This window comes from Grampus griseus (genome assembly GCF_964374135.1).
Source record: "Grampus griseus genome assembly, chromosome: 9".
NCBI lineage: Eukaryota > Metazoa > Chordata > Mammalia > Artiodactyla > Delphinidae > Grampus > Grampus griseus.
In genome coordinates, this window is record NC_139003.1 from 64408893 (window position 1) to 64429475 (window position 20583).

At 37.2% G+C, this 20583-nt stretch overlaps 1 protein-coding gene across 1 annotated transcript in view; it reads right to left on the reverse strand.

Moving 5' to 3' along the window:
* THSD7A (thrombospondin type 1 domain containing 7A) overlaps nucleotides 1-20583 on the reverse strand; it is a gene marked incomplete at its 5' end in the record, with an annotated part of 452331 nt that overhangs the window by 200265 nt on the left and 231483 nt on the right. Inside the window, 2 exons of the mRNA XM_082661757.1 lie at nucleotides 7867-8048; nucleotides 11037-11285. Of these exons, the coding sequence (XP_082517883.1) occupies nucleotides 7867-8048; nucleotides 11037-11285 (431 nt within the window). The remainder of the gene's footprint in view (nucleotides 1-7866; nucleotides 8049-11036; nucleotides 11286-20583) is intronic.

A 20583-nucleotide genomic window follows, 5' to 3' on the forward strand; every position in this document is an offset into this window, starting at 1 on the left:
CCAATAAAATTTTCTATCAAATGCTGTTTAATCAATCCAACCATTAAATCTTCTGGATAGTTTTGACACTGCACACATATATAACTCAAATCAATCTCATGTTATTTCTCATGTTAAAATAAAATTTTCAGCTGCACTTTGTATATAAAGGTGGCATTACTGCCTGGGAAATACAACGTGTGATCTGTTTAGGTATTTTCCAGCAGTGGTAAATGTTTGGACTGAGTAATCCACACTCTTAGTTTGATCATGGCAAAAAACTTATAAAACAGTTGGTTGGTCTTATAATAATAACAAAAACAAAATGACTTTCTGTAATAACCTTTAACTTTGACATTTGAAAAGTCATATTTCCAGATTTTTAGTCTTTTTTATTTGGTATTAATTAGATTGTCTCTAAGAAAACAATGATTTTTTTCTCTTGTTCAGTACTTTTATTGAATTGACTCATTTTTATTTAATCCCTTTTAGAAAAGTGTGTATATATATAATGTATTTTTATGTTAATAATTATTCTTAATTTTTTAACAGGCATAATAACTTAGTAATATATAAGGGTGCTCAATATCTCTACGCTTTCCCAAACAATACACTCCTTATTATTTCCTCCTGTCACATATTATTGTTGGTCATTAACTAATTTACAGTGTTTTAATCATGAAAATTATTGTTGTTGCTTCACACATATTTATACTTATTTAGATTACCCACATGCTTACCAAATTCCTTGCACATCTTGAATTCTTCTCTTTCTGGGTTCAATTTCCTTCTTTCTAAACATCATTTAGCGGTACTTTCAGTAAGGGTTTATTAGTCTTTTCATTTTTGTCTTAATTTTGCCCATAGTTTTCAATGATAGGTAGTTGGATAAATAATTTTAAGTTGACATTTATTTTCCTTTCAGTACTTTCAATATATTATTTTTATTATATTGATCTTCTGTAGCTGTTGAGAATTTCACTGCTGATTTGTTAATTCTTTTGTAATTAATTTTCTCCTTCTCTCTGTTCCTTTTAATATGTCTTTGGAGTTGATGAGTTGAGAATTCACTACATTGTATATGAAGTGTACATATATTATTATCCTGCTTGCAAATTTTCTTGATCCTGTATATCTTGTCTTTCATCAATTCTAGACAATTCTCTCATCTTTTCTCTTGATTGTCTCACTCTGAACCTTCTTGTTTAATTCTTCATGACTGTTATCCTTGCTTTCATTCTCAACTTCTATTTTCAGTGTTGCACTTTGAATAATTTGCTTACATTTGTCTTTAGTTTACTAATAATTGTTTATCTCAATGTGTATAATCTACCCATTTGTTTATTTCCAGTTAAATTATTTTTCAGTTCCAGAACTTTTGTTTCTTTCCTTTTTCTTTTTTTAAAATCTGGTCTTTTTAATTGTGACTCATTATATTTAATGTTTTAATTTTTCCTTTACATCATAAATAAGTTTTAGCATATGTATTTTATAGTATGTATCTGCTTTTTCTAATATTTCCAAGTCTAGTATTTGCAAATCTAATATTTAGTCCAATATTTGCAAGTCTAATTTTACTGTTTGTTAGGCATTCTAAATCCTGTTTACAATGAATTATTTTTCCTCATGTAGTTCACAAATTTGAATGGTGCAGTTTACCTGGGAAAATCCTGCAGCTTAGGTTAAGGTATTCCCATCTTTAGAGTTTTTGCTTTTGCTATGTCAGGCACCTTGCTAATACCACTGCCTGACACCATTTCTTACATTAATTTTCAGCTTTGTGGTCTTTGGACTTATGGAAGTACCATACATTTGAAACTTAAACTCATATGAGTACTGGCCCATAGTTGGAATTTTTAGGAGAGGTTTGTTTTTGCCCTGATTTAAGGCTGAAGTTGATCTGCTTCCTTGTTATCTCCCTCTATAGGTAAGTTGAATTTCTCTGCTCACTCAATCACTGACGCTATAACCCTTTGAGGCTGATGAAGTAATGCAGTATTTCTGCTTGTACTCTCTTTCTCTGAGTAAAAGTTTATGTCATGCCCTCAAGTCCCCATAATGTAAACCCTTGTTCTGTACCATCCCTACCCAAGGGCAACCACAGAAAGCATCATCTCAGCCTTCATGGTTTCCTTTGGGAAACTGTTTAGTTAATGAAGACCTCAGTTCTTCTCTTAAAAGTATTTAAAAAAATATTGTATCCTGAATGTCTAGGTATTTTTTAAAGGATGATTTTCAGCTATTCTAGTCTGCCACATTGCTGGAAATGTAACATAAGTGCAATTAAATAGCCATTTTTAGGTAAATAAAGTTAAGTAATGTGCATCAAGACATAAGGCCAAGCAGAAATGAAAACCAGATTTCCTGATTATCTGTCTGAGGTTCTCTTGAAAGTAGTCTTAAGATGAAAATTCAAAAGACTTTTAAGCTATCTATATAATTAGAAAAGAGGAAAATAGACATATAAAACTATTCTCTTAAATGAGTGGCCAACCTGACACAAAGTGTATACATTTTGACTCTCATCATTTGATCTAACAACTAGATCATGTGTCCTCTATTCCAAGTCAGAGGTGTGAATAGTTAACTATTCAGGGGTGAAGAATGGTGTCTGTGGATATATCCCCTAGCTGAAATAGAGAATGTTTAAGTGTACCTGAAATGCTGAAGAGACAATTTTCAGACAAATTTAAAAGGAAATTGTACTATTTTACAAAGGGGAGAGTAAACATGTCAAACAACAAATGTTTATTAAACATTGACTAAGTCAAAGGTACTGTAAGCATTGTTATCATGTTTACACAACTTCAGAGCTGCCTCATTATATTTTTCTTTGATTGCCTTTTTGGTTGAATACTTCCTGACATGTCATTAGTAAGCTCTTCCTCTACTAAAAATTGTTAAGTTACCTCTGGCGTAGACCAATGACCAGCTTAATCTAATTCTCAGAATGTAAGTTTTTATTAGCTTCTATCCCAATGGCTGAAACCTCCTGGCATCTCACCTTCCATTTTGTAATCCACTGATCACAGAGAAATTTCCTAGGGAAACAGCGCTTCTCTTCCACAAAATATCCAGAGGACTGATTTCCGAGGAAGGTTTGATTCCTTCAGGGATTTAGGATTTAAAACATAGGAATGTTTTAGTTATTCTACAATTATATCACAGTGCTTTTTACAACCCACTGCACCAGTGTAGGCTATGTTTCCATTATGTGATTTAGTTCCTTCTTCATTTACCATAGGAAGATTAAGAGAGAACAAAGCGGTGTGTTTAAAAATATAATGATAAATTATGAAAAGTGTTTATACCTTCATTAATTTACCACAAAAAAAAGTGTTCATAACCAAACTTTATATATGCTTATATACTTATGGTATTATCCTAGTGACATTTTTAAAAATTAATTAATTTAGTTTTTTGGCTGCATTGGGTCTTCATTGCTGCGTGCGGGCTTTCTCTAGTTGTGGTGAGCGGGGGCTACTCTTTGTTGCAGTGTGCAGGCTTCTCATTGCAGTGGCTTCTCTTTGTTGTGGAGCACGGGCTCTGGAGTGCATGGGCTTCAGTAGTTGTAGCACATGGGCTTAGTTGCTCTACAGCCTGTGGGATCTTCCTTGACCAGGGCTCGAACCCGTGTCCCCTGCATTGGCAGGCAGATTCTTAACCACTGCACCACCAGGGAAGTCCCCTAGTGACATTTTAAAGTCAGTAAATTTAAAAATCTTTTTATGTTTTTCTATAATTTATATCTATATAATCATGTTCTAGAAAGACAAGAAACACAAAATCATTTCTATTTCATGGGACAGCTTCTATTTCTAGCAAAATAGAAAGTAAAAGTAAATTACTATCTTTCCTACAGGGTTTAAGAATTATATCAGGGAATGTATAGAGAACCCTGATACACATTTCTGATTGAAATGTTATGCAAAATAGTCTCACGCACCTGTTATTTCAAAAGTGATGGATAGGAAAGATGCAGCACTAGACTTCAATGTACTCTCTGATATTTACTTTCTGAAATAACAGGGAAATAGCACCATAAGCATAGCCTTTTTTTTTTTTTTTTTTCAAAATAGTGTTGACTGAAGTGGGCTAGTCTGTGGAAACTGTAGATAAAAGACTACAATTATAAAGAATTTGCATTTCATTTAGGGATGGTGACTATTTTATTCTTATTTCTTTGCAGATGGGAAAATATGAGCTCTTTATTCATCCTTCTGTCTACCCATTCACAGTACAATCATCCTTCCCTCAATCCATCTTTCTACTGATTCTCCAAACCTTTCTGCCGGTTTATCTCATTCTGTGTCATCATACAGGCTCATTATCCAGGCTGTCTATCGTCATAACCTCAAATCCCACGGACCTTCTCCAGATTTCAGTGTGGATTATTTGCTACATTTTCTATAAAGGAATGTTCTAAAATCTCCTATAATATAAACTGCAGTAAGTTTTATGGTGCTTTATAACCAATACCTTTGGTGCCCCTCATTTAAAAACATGTTCAATCTGTATCAAATGGAAGAATTTCTTGAATTACTATAGCTAAAATCTACTTTCAAGTCACTTTGAACTCTTAAAAAAGTCAATTCGCGTTCATGCATCTAATGATCAGCAACATTTTCATCAGCTTTCTAGGACTTATGCTGATAACCTCCCCATGGGCAAGGCCTTGTCCTGTCATATCCCGAGAAGGATAGAGTTCATGCCAGCGTAAGTTGGATATTCTTCAAGCCTACTGGAATTCTGAAGGGCCAGATGACAGAAACTGCCAAAGATTTTACTACTAAGTCTCCTCAGTACAGAACTTGTCAAGCCTTTCTTCTAAAGAAGTGATTATGGAAATTTTGATCACCTGAATATTGTTCTAGAATTGGGAGAATTCCAAGAATAAAATGTGGATACTCTCCAATATCAAGCAGATATATTTTTCCTATTGTCTACAGATGCCATCGCCAACTTAATAAGTATTCTGATAATTCAACTCATTTCAAGTTTTGAATAACATACTTTACACTTTGTGAGAACTTTAATAATAAATATTTCAATTTTCTGCAAATTAAATATATTAGCTCCAAGGAAAAGAATTTTTAGGGCCTTGTGTGGGGTGAGTCAATTAACAGTAGTAAATACGCCAGTGAATAAAGTGATTTAATATGACCCTGCCTTTGTGCTAAGGTGGTCATTATCATTCTTCTGTGTAATATGATGTACGAAGATAATAAAGGAAGTTTATGTGAATTTCATATCACTTGTTTACAGTATTTTTTGCATCAAGAAATTTTATTTTTGAGCTAAAGTATTTTATTTTGAATTAAGTTTTTTTTTGTTTTTTTGGGTTTTTTTGCAGTACGCGGGTCTCTCACTGTTGTGGCCTCTCCCGTTGCGGAGCACAGGCTCTGGATGCGCAGGCTCAGTGGCCATGGCTCACGGGCCCAGCCGCTCCATGGCATGTGGGATCCTCCCAGACCGGGGCACGAACCCATGTCCCCTGCATCAGCAGGCGGACTCTCAACCACTGTGCCACTAGGGAAGCCCTAAGGTATTTTTAATAGTTTGGTTATGTGTGAAAACGACATTTATAGGACACAAAGTGTGAATCTACAAAAACAAAAGTGTAGTCCTTGTTCTTCAAATTAAGTGCAATATGAATTGTTCTTAGAGTAGGTTGTTCATGGTTACACAGTCAGGATTTCTTGAGATCAGTACCTTCTAACTAGGATTGAATGAGGAAGTTATTTTGAGAGGTTTCCCTGTTTTTATAAAGTAAGCTTTCATTCTTTCTTATTTGTTTAAGAAGACAGACTGTGAACAATCTTCACAGCCCACAGTCTAAGTATTCTCCATTCACACATATTTACAGTCTTTACATGTCACCCTTGGGATGCTGGTATATTAAACAAGTTTCCTATTGGGCAATGTTAAGTACTTCTAGGGGGAACTCAGTCTAAGTTCTAAGAAAAAAAAGCTGCAACTTTTAGCAAGAATCAGCTATTTTTGCAATAAGAGTTTTATTAATATTCTTGGTATTGGACATGAAAGGACACAAATTCCTAAGTTATTCATGTTACATACTTACATGATTAAATATTAATTTTAGGTGAATTGACTACTTCCATGTCTATTAATCTCTGCTTTAGCATTTGCTTTAGTCCAACAGATACATCTTAATAATAATATTCTTTGTGTTTTCCCTTTTTTCTGTGACTTACTTTTGTTGCTCTGCAGTGCTTTGACAGCAGTAGAAGGGGAATTCTATGACAAAATGATTTTTTTAAATGTCCTGTTGCAATTCAGAATTCTGAAGGATCTTTTTGAAAGCAATAACCTACAGGATATAACTGACGTTCAGAAACTAAAATCTAATCTACCTCTAGCAGTGAAATTATACTACTCTGAAAGGACTGCTATAATAAATCCACCTAAGAGTGTTAAAAATGTAGCCATTAAAGTGGCCAAGACAATATTAATGTACTAACATTACATGTTTTATGGTATTTCCTTAAAACCTCAAGATACGTTAGTAGTAAAATGTATCCCTAGGCTAGATTCCTAAATGAGCTAACGTGTTGTGTAAAGCTAGTGGATACAAAACAATTAAATTTTTCAAGTTGCAAATGCAAAACTTTAGTCCTTATTTCCCAAGAATTACTGGTCACCAGTGCCACTTCTTTTTTGGGGGAGGCAAAGGAGCCATCTCTTCTTTTGTTTTATGAAATGCCCATTTCATAAAACATGTATGAAGTGTATGTGTCATAATTCAGCTCAAGTTCCACCTCCTTTGTGAAAGTTCCTCCTTCTATGATCTCCCTACGGTTATTCTAAAACTCAATTATAATGCATATCATACTGCATTATAACTATTGGGCTGTTTGTGTGCCCTCAAGATGACCACGAGCATTTTCCTGACATGAAGTTTGTATTGATATTTTCATCCTCACCACCACATAAAATTTTTGGAGCTCTCCTGGCAACTGATCAATATATGTTGAATGTATTAGTGATAGAAGTCCTGCAATCCCTCAGGTAGTGAAATGTAAAAGGGTCTGCTTAAAGCATTGCTTGAAAAGTCTCATATTTGTGTGGACTAACGGGCTACTAATTGAATATAAACTTGATCCAATAATGAGTAAAATTTTAGAGTTGAGACAGGGCAGAAGTTGAGACACAGATGTAGAGAACAAACGTATGGACGCCAAGCGGGGAAAGCCGCAGTGGGGTGGTGGTAGTGGTGTGCTGAACTGGGCGATTGGGATTGACATGTATACACTGATGTGTATAAAATTGATGACTAATAAGAACCTGCTGTATAAAATAATAAATAAAATTAAATTAAAAAATTAAAAAAAAAGAAGTCATGCCTTTGGGTTAAAGACTTTTTCCTGTAGTTTTTTTGTTTTGTTTTGTTGTTTTGTTTTTTTCCTGTAGTTTTATTCTGTATTTATTTCTTTTAAATTCAAATTGAAATTTTCACTCAATACCATAATTAACTTATGTTTTTCAACCCCATTATAAACAGCAAAATAAGGTGTTCTTTTTACAAGCACGTTTTACTTCTTCTTATATGAAGAAAAGAAAATTTGGACTTTGGAACACATACTTGCATTCTATATGTATCCTTACGAGATACAACTTTATTCTATTTTTATAATTAATTACTCCTACTAAAGAGAGGTTTGTCAGTGAATCAGAACGGACCAAAGATGGAACTGTATTAATTATTTTTACAACCATAATTTAGACTACTGTTCACCATAGTCAATATCAGCCATAATGTGAACAGAAATATGACTCTTCCTGCCCCAAACGACTACATATACACCCCTGCAGGATGATCCCACTCTTGGTCTCCACAGTTGAGTACTTGAGAAGAAAACAGCTTACCTTCTTTGTCCTTGTGGGAGTTTAAGTGTGAGAGGAGGTCCTCGTTGGCCTGCACGCAGTACACCTCTCGGGTCTGGACCCCTCCTCCGCAGAGGGCCGTCTGGTTGCCCCGCCTCTTGTCCTGCTGACTGAGCAGAGGATCCACACGGCACTCAGTCCACTCTGTAGTCCTCCAGCCATACCTAGATAAAGAAAATGATGGCAGTGGCAACCTGTTTACTGAATAAAACTTTTCTCCACTCCTATTTTTTGTTCCTCAAAAAGATTAATCTGGGGCTTTCCTGGTGGCACTGTGGTTGAGAGTCTGCCTGCCAATGCAGGGGACACGGGTTTGAGCCCTAGTCTAGGAAGATCCCACATGCTGCGGAGCAACTAGGCCCGTGAGCCACAACTACTGAGCCTGCGCGTCTGCAGCTTGTGCTCCGCAACAAGAGGGGCCGCGACAGTGAGAGGCCACGCACCACGATGAAGAGTGGCCCCCGCTTGCCGCAACTAGAGAAAGCCCTCGCACAGAAATGAAGACCCAACACATACAAAAATAAAATAAATAAAATAAAAATTTATTAAAAAAAGATTAATCTGAAAAATACTTGCCTCTTGAATTAATCTTAGACTACATCTAAGGTGCAGGTTCACTTTCAATCCCTTCCTCTACATCCTCATCCCGCTCCATTTAAAGAGGAGTTAAATTTAAGATGATCCAGTTTTAATTGCAACTACTGGAAGTTACTTATAAATATTTTATGAAAAGAGAGCATAATGCTGAAAACAGGAAATTTTATGTTCAATTAAGCTGAACTCAGGCTTGCCCTTTCTTGATGCTTATAAGCAAAGGAAGGTTGAATCTGAGAATGGAACACATTCTAAATGATGATGAACCCAAACATTTGTTTTGTCTCTAACAGAATGCATGAAAATTGCAGCTTCGTACTGGATCAAAATTATAATTGTGTGTTAGTAATAAAAATGTAACATAATTCAGAGTTTTCTCTTTATTGTTGAGAATAAGAGTTTTTTTTTTTTCCTGTAGCACTGAGCATCCCTGATGAGTGCTGATGAATGATGAAAAGAGCTGACGTTTCTAATCAGTGGAACACAGGAAAGATGATCTGTGATTCTAAACTAAAGCTCCAATAAAGATTATGATGTGAAAAAAATGTCAGGGGATTGTCAGCCCAACACATGCTTTAAGGAGATAGACAGGGAACCATTTCCCGATGCCACTGAAGATAGAAAGTGATGGCATTTCTCCACCTCGAGGAAAATGGATATTCTAAAAGCACAAAGAAAATGGCTCATGTAGCACTTGGTTTCACTTTAACCAAGATGCCTCCTTAGTAATCAGATTAACAGCCAACATAGGTACAAATGGGTGTGCTAATGTTCACCTCAGTTAGACAGAAAGGTTAAGTGGGCTCTAGGATGTCTCATCTAGAGGCTTTGCTTTGTCAGTGGTAAAGTTTCATGACAGTAAAGCTGCACTTCATGTTCGTTTTTCAGTTTTTATAAGTGGGGATTCATGGCTTAATAGAGGTGCAGGACTGGGGCATCCAGGAACAACACTCTTGACATACATTTATAAAAGAAGTGCAGCATTCAGGTCAATTCTAAAAACATGGATACTTGATGCCTTGGGAGGAGAGACAGTGAAGGAAAGTAAAACCAAACAAGTCATTCATTAGGGGAGCTAAAATGAAAATTTTGTTTTTTTTATAGAATGGAGTCCCAATTTAGGTCATCTTACGGAGTCCTGTGAGAGGAACAAATTTTTAGTAACGTCAATTGATCGCACATTCTAAAAAAGTGCTATCATCCATAAAGGGTTAGAAGAAAGATTCAGAATAGAGATTTTAATTAATAGCTAATGGCGTTTGAATATTTGAGAGGATAAAGAATAAAACACTTAGCTTGAGACAAAAATGGAAGAAACTTGTAGGAGACAAAACACTGATTAGAGAACCTGGCAACTTCCTTGAAACTGTTATGTAGAGGGGAACACACAAGTCAGCAGGACACGCAGAGTAGTTAGGAAGAAAACTCTCTAGAGCATTCTGTCACTTGTTATATCAGAGAAGGGATGATTCCAAAGTGCTGCATAATTGAAGATCTTGTCTGAATCATCACTATTCTTTGTTATTATTATTATTACTGTTAGAAATGGGAGGAGGAACAATAATAGTAGCAATTTTCCTCCTCACTGTGTCATGCAGTTCAAGCTGTATGCATGTTCTCTAAATATCTGAAATATTCCAGGGAACCTTTCAATGAAGCTTGTGCATATCTACTGAGAAACTAAGATTCTGTAAGTTGTTTCATAAATATTCTATATTCAGACTAAGCTGAAATATATTTATCACCAAGATAGTTCACAGTAATGTTTTGGAGATGATATTTTTTAAGGATAAAAAAAATATAGTTACACTGCCAAATATTTCAAAATTAGTCTTATTTCATCTGAATTCAATGCACATTGATTGGACACTTACTGTGTGCCTGGTCCTAAGACATGCAAGCAATTAAAAAACAAACAAGCCCCACCCCCAAGGTTCATAAGCAGTCTTTGTCCTGAAGGAGCTTACAGTCTCATTATTTTGATATAGCATGTTACTCTATTCAACAGGAATTGTTATATACAGTACTGAATTTTAATGGGACTTGCTCAATAAGCAATAGGAACCTGTATTTTGAAACTTTATTTTACCTTATAGACTAGTTGACAAACTACAGCCAAATCCAACCTGTCCCCTGTTCTTATAAGTGAATTTTATTGGAACATATCCACACTCATTTGTTTACATATTACCTACAGCTCCAATGGCAGAGCTGAAGCGTGACAGAGACACATGTGGCTTGTAAAGGCTAACATATTCACTATCTTCTCCTTTATGGAAAAAGCTTGCCAATCCCCATGATAGAAAATACACAAACAGGGAATTGCCGTTAAAAATCTAACTTGCATGGAGACTGGGAAATCCAGCTTGTTAAAGACACTTTTACCCTGTAAAACCAGTCATTTTTACAGGATAGTGTTTGTAGAGAGATATTTTTCTACTTAGAATTTGTAAAAATCTCTATTTCTCAACATACTATCCAGTTGAAATCAAACCGCTAAAGGAACACGCAGTTTGGGCAGACAGGGCAGCAGATGCCACCATCCTTTATTTACTCACATGGCACAGGGGGCAACTCCATCTCCTTGAGACACACAGGGTTCTTTTTCCTCAAGTTCTGGACACTCCTTCTCACTGCCAATAGGAAACTGCCTGATGAGCCGCGTCCTCACACGGGTGCCTTTAGGGGATGCCATATCATGGCACGTTTTTGAGCAGGGGCTCCACTCAGACCACTCTGACACCTGGCACTCTTTGGTGATCACACAGGCCTGGAAGGTCAGCGGCAGCTTCTCTTGTTGGCAAAAACTGCAAAAGAGCATTAATATTCTCATCACAGACTCACAGGCAGGCATGAACTTTGTCTTCTACACGCCAGAGTGAAATCAGCTTGGACATTTTTATTTCTACTTGGAGGTACAATTCCAATTTCATTAAAAAGATATCAACATTTACGATGTGTAAAAGCTGTTAGACTCAAAGCTAACATTTGCATTTCCTCCTATTTTGTAAGAGTTGTTAAACCACTCATAGGAAATAGAAAATAAAGGGGTTATGCAAAATTAGCTGAAACTAAGTTTACCATATTGTTCATTTTACTCATTCCAGATTTGTCTTTATTTAGAAAATGAGGAACCAAGAACTGTTAACATATGATAATTTCCATTTAGTGATTTAAATAAACATGCCTGGATAACTAATACAATATTGAACAGAAAAAGTGATTTAATTTATGCTTAACATTATTTTTAATACTGTTTGAAACTTTAGCTGTCAATTACAATGTATGCTTATTCAACTACATCAACTTTTCCAGTTCATACTTTAATGTAAGGTATACATATGAGTATATTAATTAAATACATCATAAGCATTAGAAATATAAATCTATTTAAGCTATATTACTGTAGAAATATCCTCTAAATAGATCTCTAATTCATCGGTAAAGTATTTATGTTCAAATTCGTATCTATCTAATCCTCCTTGAATTAGAGGGATGTTGAATTCTAAATTGTAATGTCTACATACGAAGATGATGTTCCAAATGTCATCAACTACGGGCATATGCACTTTGAGGGGTTTTCCTGGCATTGGATGGCCTTGCGTTGATTCTTAGTTGAACTCCTGCCCATTCTCAGTAACTAGTAGCTCACGTTTACAAGACACAGGAGGCATGCTGCCACGATAGGGCATCTGTTCCAGTGGGAGAGTTCACTGATAATTCTGTCTCATCATTCAGCTGCTATATTTAACTATGATAACCAACCATACAGAGAGGCAGGTCCATTTTAATATAACAACTCACACACTATCTTTTTAATTCTACTGGCATGTGTACGAAAATTGCATTCCTAGGAGACAATTAGAGCTCAATATGTCAAAGTCAGTTTGTCTGAGCTGAGAGGTCTGGGCAGGAGAATCATCTGAGAGTGGCAGTAAAAGGGCCCTGTAAGTCAGCTCTGTTCTTCTTATAACAACAGAGAGGACCAGAATCCCAGTTTTACTCAAATGTCATATATTGAGTGTTAATGATGCATTAGGTACAACACTAACCTTAGAACAAAACTTTCTCTGTGATGAACAAGTTTTCACTCTAACACTTGTGAGTTTATCCAGGAAAATCAGGCAAGATGATGACCAAATGATGACCTCTATAACTCCTTTTTTCCAAAACTCTCCATGTTAATTTCCTCTTAGATACATTTCTAATCCTTCATGAGATTGTATTCATATACATATATGCATATGTTATCCTCTATGTATTACTTACCAAGTCCATATTCTATGTAGAGGCAGAGAATTAACAATCCCTTTTAATCTTTTGTGGAGAATTTGACCATCAGTTAAATACCTCCAGTTACAGTTACCTGGTAACCTGATGAAAGCTGAAATATCAGCTATGTTACCAGATAATATTATTTATGATACAATGATCAATTTTGATAAATTCCATTTGCTCTGGAGAAACTAAAACTACCTGGTAGGCAGCCACAACTCTGGGCTTGCCTGAATGTGTCAGCTCTTGGAATAGGGCTTGTTTTTTGTGTGGACTTTGCAGTCTATGACTACGGGATCACTTCAAGAGATATCGGCGCCTGTGGGGCCTGAGACTTTTAAGCCAAGGCAACTCTTGGACTTGCCGGATGTAGAATTATCTTCTTCCATCTGAATTGTGCTGCATTGATTTCTAGAAGAATTACCACCAGATTAGGAATGTCTGTTGCTACAATGATGACAAGTTCTTTATCTTTCTAAGTAGACTGATGCCAGACAGCAGTCTGTGTGTCTTGTGTATCTGAAAGTCTGCACAGCCTAAGTTTAAAACTTAATTCATATTACCTCATTTAATGCTTCCAATAATTCTTTTATGTGGGTACCATTATCATTTCCATTTTACAGGAAAGGAGTCTCTGAAAGGTTAGGGAATGTGTTTAAGATCATATAGGAATGTGTTAAGTAGGGAACTGAAATTTGAACTTGGATTTTCTAAAATCAGAGCCCATTTTCTTAATCACTTTGCCCTACTGCTTCTCACAGTTTAAACTGACTGTAAATCTCAGTTTGTTAGAGCAACTGCTGTAGCTGAGGCCAGTGCCAAGGTTACCGGCACATTGTGAATCCAATAGTTTCACTATTTCACAGCCCCAGGATTCGTACCACCCTAGAACTTTGCAAATGTGCTACTTGCTCTAAGGAGGACTTAGTAATTATGGAAAAGTCAAAACAAATACATTTTCCTGATACATGTTAACAGTTTTTAATACAGGTCCTACATATGAGAAATCAGCAGCATAAACATGAGAACAGTATTAAGTTATATGATTATACAGTTTTTAATATATGTGATGTATATAACATACCTACCTACTTATCTATCTATAGTTTGTTTTTCCTTTAATTTTCCAATACCATTATTTCAGCAAATGTGAATCAAGTAACTCTACATATTGGGCTTTAGAAGTACAAAGACAAGATTATAGTAATTAAATTGGAAGCATATAATTCTGCTTGGGGAGGCACAGAAGGCTATATGAAGTAGTACATTACTATGAAGTTTTCATATTGAGTGAAGGTAATCAATGGAAATATGAAATAAAAGTCTTTTCTTTGTTTATTGGTGGGTGGGGGAAATATAGATTTTTCATTGGCCTCAGTGTAAGGAGTTTTTGTTGAGCAGTGGAAGTAAGAGTGGAACTGAAGCCTAGGTCAGATCAAGGGCAGTTATGTCGATCCAGAAAAGCACCTCCTGTGACTGAGAGAACCATTCAAAGTTGTGGAGCATAAAGGGCATGATATTTGTATTTTATGTAAATTCCAATAGTAGGGTGCAGGACAGAATAACAGGGTATAAGATCAGAAGCAGGCTAACTATGATGATGATGATGATGATTATGACATTAATATTTATAGTAAATATATACTGAGTGCTTGCTGTGTGCCAAACACTGCTCAAACTGAGTGAGGTATGATTATGAACATGAGATTAATCATCATTGAATGTCTAGTGTGAGCCATGTACTGTATTAAGTTTTACTTAGAGTATCTCATGTAATCCTTAAAACTATTCTGTAAGATGGAGATCCATCTTTTTTTTTTTTTAAGACAAGGAAATGGAATCTAAATGTCTCACTTAAGTCTAGATAAAGTAGCAGAGCTAGGATGCTAACTAGATCTTTCTGCTTATGAGGCTTATCAAAGTGTGAACAAAGGCAATGGCAGTAGAAATTAAAAGGGGTTACAAACTATAAAAAGGGGAGTTAGAAGCTATACAACCTGATGGATAGTTGAAGGGGTTAAAAGAGAGGAAGGAGTCATTAAATAACTTGGAAGTTTCTAGCTTTGGCAATCTGCTGAGCATCACTGCAATTCTTCGAAATGGAGAACATGGAATAAAAAGCAAGTTCCTGGCAGTTGATAATTGAGTTCAACATTATTATCTTGATTTGATATGGACACATCCAGTACACATCCAACACGCAGAAATGTCTGGTAGACAGATCCAGAACTAGGGATCAGGGTTTAGCTGAAAGTTCTGGATGGCGTGTATACTTTTAAAAGTCATGAGCATAACGGAGTTCAAAGCCAAGGCCACAGGCGTAGCTGAGTGCTCACACACTGGGGCTCATTTTAGGCCTGAATAACTCACATATGGCCTTACAGTGGACTTTGGTAGGTCCATGAACGCTGTGATGCATGTTAATTTCATTTCGTAATTGTTAGTTGGACTAAATAGGATCACCAAATCACCCATGCTTACTAAATTATTCAGCTGCCACCCTCAACCATTTTCTCCTTTATTCTGGCAATGTAAAACGGTGACACTAGAGAGCTCAGGGGAACTATCCATTTTGGTTCATTATGGTTTTCCTGAGAACATGCCCCTTTGGAGGTCAAAGGCATAGGCTACGCTTCTGCAAGGGCAGCCTGGTAGAAGATGTGATGGTCACTGTGACAGTTTCCTTTTCATTTATGTGGTATATTCAGGATAGCCCAGATGGCTAGGACTGATAGAACAAAAGTTTGGCTTTGAGACAAAAGCAGATATTACTTAATCACCTTGTATCAGACACAGAGGAATCAGACTAAAAAAAAAATGAAAAAGTGGAGAGCAGGAGCTTCAAGATGGCGGAAGAGTAAGACACAGAGATCACCTTCCTCTCCACAAATACATCAGAAATACATCTACGTGTGGAACAACTCCTACAGAACACCTACTGAACGCTGGCAGAAGACCTCAGACCTCCCAAAAGGCAAGAAACTCCCCACGTATCTGGGTAGGGCAAAAGAAAAAATAGAGACAAAAGAATAGGGACGGGACCGGCACCAGTGGGAGGGAACTGTGAAGGAGGAAAGGTTTCCACACACTAGGAGTCCCTTTGCGGGAGGAGACTGCAGGTAGCGGAGCGGGGGGAGCTTCAGAGCCACGGAGGAGAGCGCAGCCACAGGGGTGCGGAGGGCAAAGCAAAGAGATTCCCACACAGAGGATCGGTGCCGACCGGCACACACCAGCCCGAGAGGCTTGTCTGCTCACCTGCTGGGGCGGGCAGGGCTGGGAGTCGAGGCTCGGACTTTGGAGGTCAGATCCCAGGGAGAGGACTGGGGTTGGCTGCGTGAACACAGCCTGAAGGGGTTAGCGGACCCCAGAGACAGGCATGAGACGCTAAGGCTGCTGCTGCAGCCACCAAGAAGCCTGTGTGCGAGCACGGGTCACTATCCACACCCCCCTTCCGGGGAGCCTGTGCAGCCTGCCACTGCCAGGGTCCCGTGATCCAGGGACAACTTCCCCAGGAGAACACACGGCGTGCCTCAGGCTGGTGCAATGTCATGCCAACCTCTGCTGCCACAAGCTCACCCCGCATCCGTACCCCTCCCTCCGCCACGCCTCAGTGAGCCAGAGCCCCCCCAATCAGCTGCTCCTTTAACCCTGTCCTGTCTGAGCGAACAAAAGACACCCTCAGGCGAACTACACACAGAGGCGGGGCCAAATCCAAATCTGAACCCCAGGAGCTGTGCGAACAAAGAAGAGAAAGGGAAGCTTCTCCCAGCAGCCTTGGGAGCAGCAGATGAAATCTCCACAATTAACTTGATGTACCTGCATCTGTGGAATACATGAATAGACAACGAATCATCCCATATTGAGGAGGTGGACTTTGGGAGCAACAATACATATATATTTTTCCCTTCTTCTCTTTTTGTGAGTGTATGTGTATGCTTCTGTGTGTGATTTTGTCTGTATAGCTTTGCTTTTACCATTTGTCCTAGTGTTCTGTCTGTCTGTTTTTTTCTTTTCTTCTTTTTCTAGTATACTTTTTAGAGCTTGTTATCATTGGTGGATTTGTTTTTCGGTTTGGTTGCTCTCTTCTTTCTTTCATTCTTTTATTACTTAAATTTTTTTTGATAATTATTTTTTATTTTAATAACTATTTTATTTTGTTTTATCTTTTTCTTTCATTCTTTCTTTTTTTCTCCCTTTTATTCTGCGCCATGTGGATGACAGGCTCTTGATGCTCCAGCCAGGCGTCAGGGCTGTGCCTCTGAGGTGGGAGAGCCAGGTTCAGGACATTGGTCCACTAGAGAGCTCTCAGCTCCACGTAATATGAAACAGTGAAAATCTCCCAGAGATCTCCATCTCAACGCCAAGACCCAGCTCCACTCAAGAACCAGCAAGCTACAGTGCTGGAAACCCTATGCCAAACAACTAGCAAGACAGGAACAAACCCCACCCATTAGCAGAGAGGCTGCCTAAAATAATAATAAGGCCACAGACAGCACAAAACACACCACTAGACATGGACCTGCCCACCAGAAAAACAAGATCCAGCCTCATCCACAAGAACACAGGCACTAGTCCCCTCCACCAGGAAGCCTACACAACCCACTGAACCAAACTTAGCCACTGGGGACAGACACCAAAACCAACAGGAACTACGAACCTGCAGCCTGCAAAAAGGAGACCCCAAAAACAGTAAGATAAGAAAAATGAGAAGACAGAAAAACACACAGCAGATGAAGGAGCAAGATAAAAACCCACCAGACCTAAGAAATGAAGAGGAAATAGGCAGTCTACCTGAGAAGAATTCAGAATGATAGTGAAGATGATCCAAAATCTTGCAAACAGAATGCAGAAAATACAAGAAATGTTTAATAAGGACCTAGAAGAAATAAAGAGAAAACAAACAATGATGAACAATACAATATATGAAATTAAAAATTCTCTAGAAGGGATCAATAGCAGAATAACTGAGGCAGAAGAACGGATGAGTGACCTGGAAGATAAAATAGTGGAAATAACTACCACAGAGCAGAATAAACAAAAAAGAATAAAAAGAATTGAGGACAGTCTCAGAGACCAAGGCACCAACATTTGAATTACAGGGGTCCCAGAAGAAGAAGAGAAAAAGAAAGGAACTGAGAAAATATTTGAAGAGATTATAGTTGAAAACATCCCTAATATGGGAAAGAAAATAGTTAATCAAGTCCCAGAAGCACAGAGAGTCCCATACAGGATAAATCCAAGGAGAAACATGCCAAGACACATATTAATCAAACTATCAAAAATTAAATACAAAGAAAACATATTAAAAGCAGCAAGGGAAAAACAACAAACAACACACAAGGGAATCCCCATAAGGTTAACAGCTGATCTTTTAGCAGAAACTCTGCAAGTCAGAAGGGAGTGGCAGGACATATTTAAAGTGATAAAGGAGAAGAACCTACAACCAAGATTACTCTACCCAGCAAGGATCTCATTCAGATTTGATAGAGCATTTAAAACCTTTACAGACAAGCAAAAGCTAAAAGAATTCAGCACCACTAAACCAGCTTTATAACAAATGCTAAAGGAACTTCACTAAGCAGGAAACACAAGAGAAGAAAAGACCTACAATAACAAACCCAAAACAATTAAGAAAATGGAAATAGGAACATACATAGCGATAATTACCTTAAATGTAAATGGACTAATGCTCCCACCAAAGACATAGACTGGCTGAATGGATACAAAAACAAGACCCATATATATGCTGTCTACAAGAGACCCACTTCAGACCTAGGGACACATACAGACTGAAAGTATGGGGATGGAAAAAGATATTCCATGCAAATGGAAATCAAAAGAAAGCTTGAGTAGCAATTCTCATATCAGAGAAAATAGACTTTAAAATAAAGACTGTTACAAGAGACAAAAAAGAACACTACATAATGATCAAGGGATCAATCCAAGAAGAAGAGATAACAGTTGTAAATATTTATGCACCCAACATAGGAGCACCTCAATACATAAAGCAAATACTAACAGCCCAAAAAGGGGAACTCGACAGTAACACAATCAAGTGGGGGACTTTCACACCCAACTTTCACCAATGGACAGATCATCCAAAATGAAAATAATTAAGGAAACACAAGCTTTATATGATACATTAAACAAGATAGACTTAATTGATATTTATAGGACATTCCGTCCAAAAACAACAGAATACACTTTCTTCTCAAGTGCTCATGGAACATTCTCCAGGATAGATCATATCTTGGGTCACAAATCAAACCTTGGTAAATTTAAGAAAACTGAAATCGTATCAAGTATCTCTTCCGACCACAACGCTATGAGACTAGACATCAATTACAGGAAAATATCTGTAAAAAATACAAAGACATGGAGGCTAAACAATACACTGCTTAATAATGAAGCGATCACTGAAGAAATCAAAGAGGAAATCAAAAAATACCTAGAAACAAATGACAATGAAAATATGACGACCCAAAACCTATGGGATGCAGCAAAATCAGCTCTAAGAGGGAATTTCATAGCAATACAATCCTACCTTAAGAGACAAGAAACATCTCAAATAAACCTAACCTTATACCTAAAGCAATAGAGAAAGAAGAACAAAAAAACCCCAAAGTTAGAAGAAGGAAAGAAATCATTAAGCTCAGATCAGAAATAAATGAAAAAGAGATGAAGGAAATGATAGCAAAGATCGATAAAACTAAAAGCTGGTTCTTTGAGAAGATAAACAAAATTGATAAACCATTAGCCAGACTCATCAAGAAAAAAATGGAGGAAAAAAAAGGGAGAAAACTCAAATCAACAGAATTAGAAATGAAAAAGGAGAAGTAAAAACAGACACTGCAGAAATACAAAAGATCATGAGAGATTACTGCGAGCAACTCTATGCCAATAAAATGGACAACCTGGAAGAAATGGACAAATTCTTAGAAATGCACAACCTTCCAAGACTGAATCAGGAAGAAATAGAAAATATGAACAGACTAATCACAAGCACTGAAATTGAAACTGTGATTAAAAATCTTCCAACAAACAAAAGCTCAGGACCAGATGGCTTCACAGGCGAATTCTATCAAACATTTAGAGAAGAACTAACACCTATCCTTCTCAAACTCTTTCAAAATATAGCAGAAGGAAGAACACTCCCAATCTCATTCTATGACACCACCATCACCCTGATACCAAAACCAGACAAAGATGTCACAAAGAAAGAAAACTACAGGCCAATATCACTGATGAACATAGATGCCAAAATCCTCAACAAAATACTAGCAAATAGAATCCAACAGCACATTAAAAGGATCATACACCATGATCAAGTGGGGTTTATCCCAGGAATGCAATGATTCTTCAATATACGCAAATCAATCAATGGCATTAACCATATTAACAAATCGAAGGAGAAAAACCATAGGATCATCTCAATAGATGCAGAGAAAGCTTCTGACAAAATTCAACACCCATTTATGATGTAAACCCTCCAGAAAGTAGGAACAGAGGGAACTTTCCTCAACATAATAAGGACCATATATGACAAATCCACAGCCAACATTGTCCTCAATGGTGAAAAACTGAAACCATTTCCACTAAGATCAGGAACAAGACAAGGTTGCCCACTTCACCACTATTATTCAACATAGTTTTGGAAGTTTGAGCCACAGCAATCAGAGAAGAAAAAGAAATAAAAGGAATCCAAATCAGAAAAGAAGTAAAGCTGTCACTGTTTGCAGATGACATGATGCTATACATAGAGAATCCTACAGATGCCACCAGAAAACTACTAGAGCTAATCAATGAATTTGGTAAAGTTGCAGGATACAA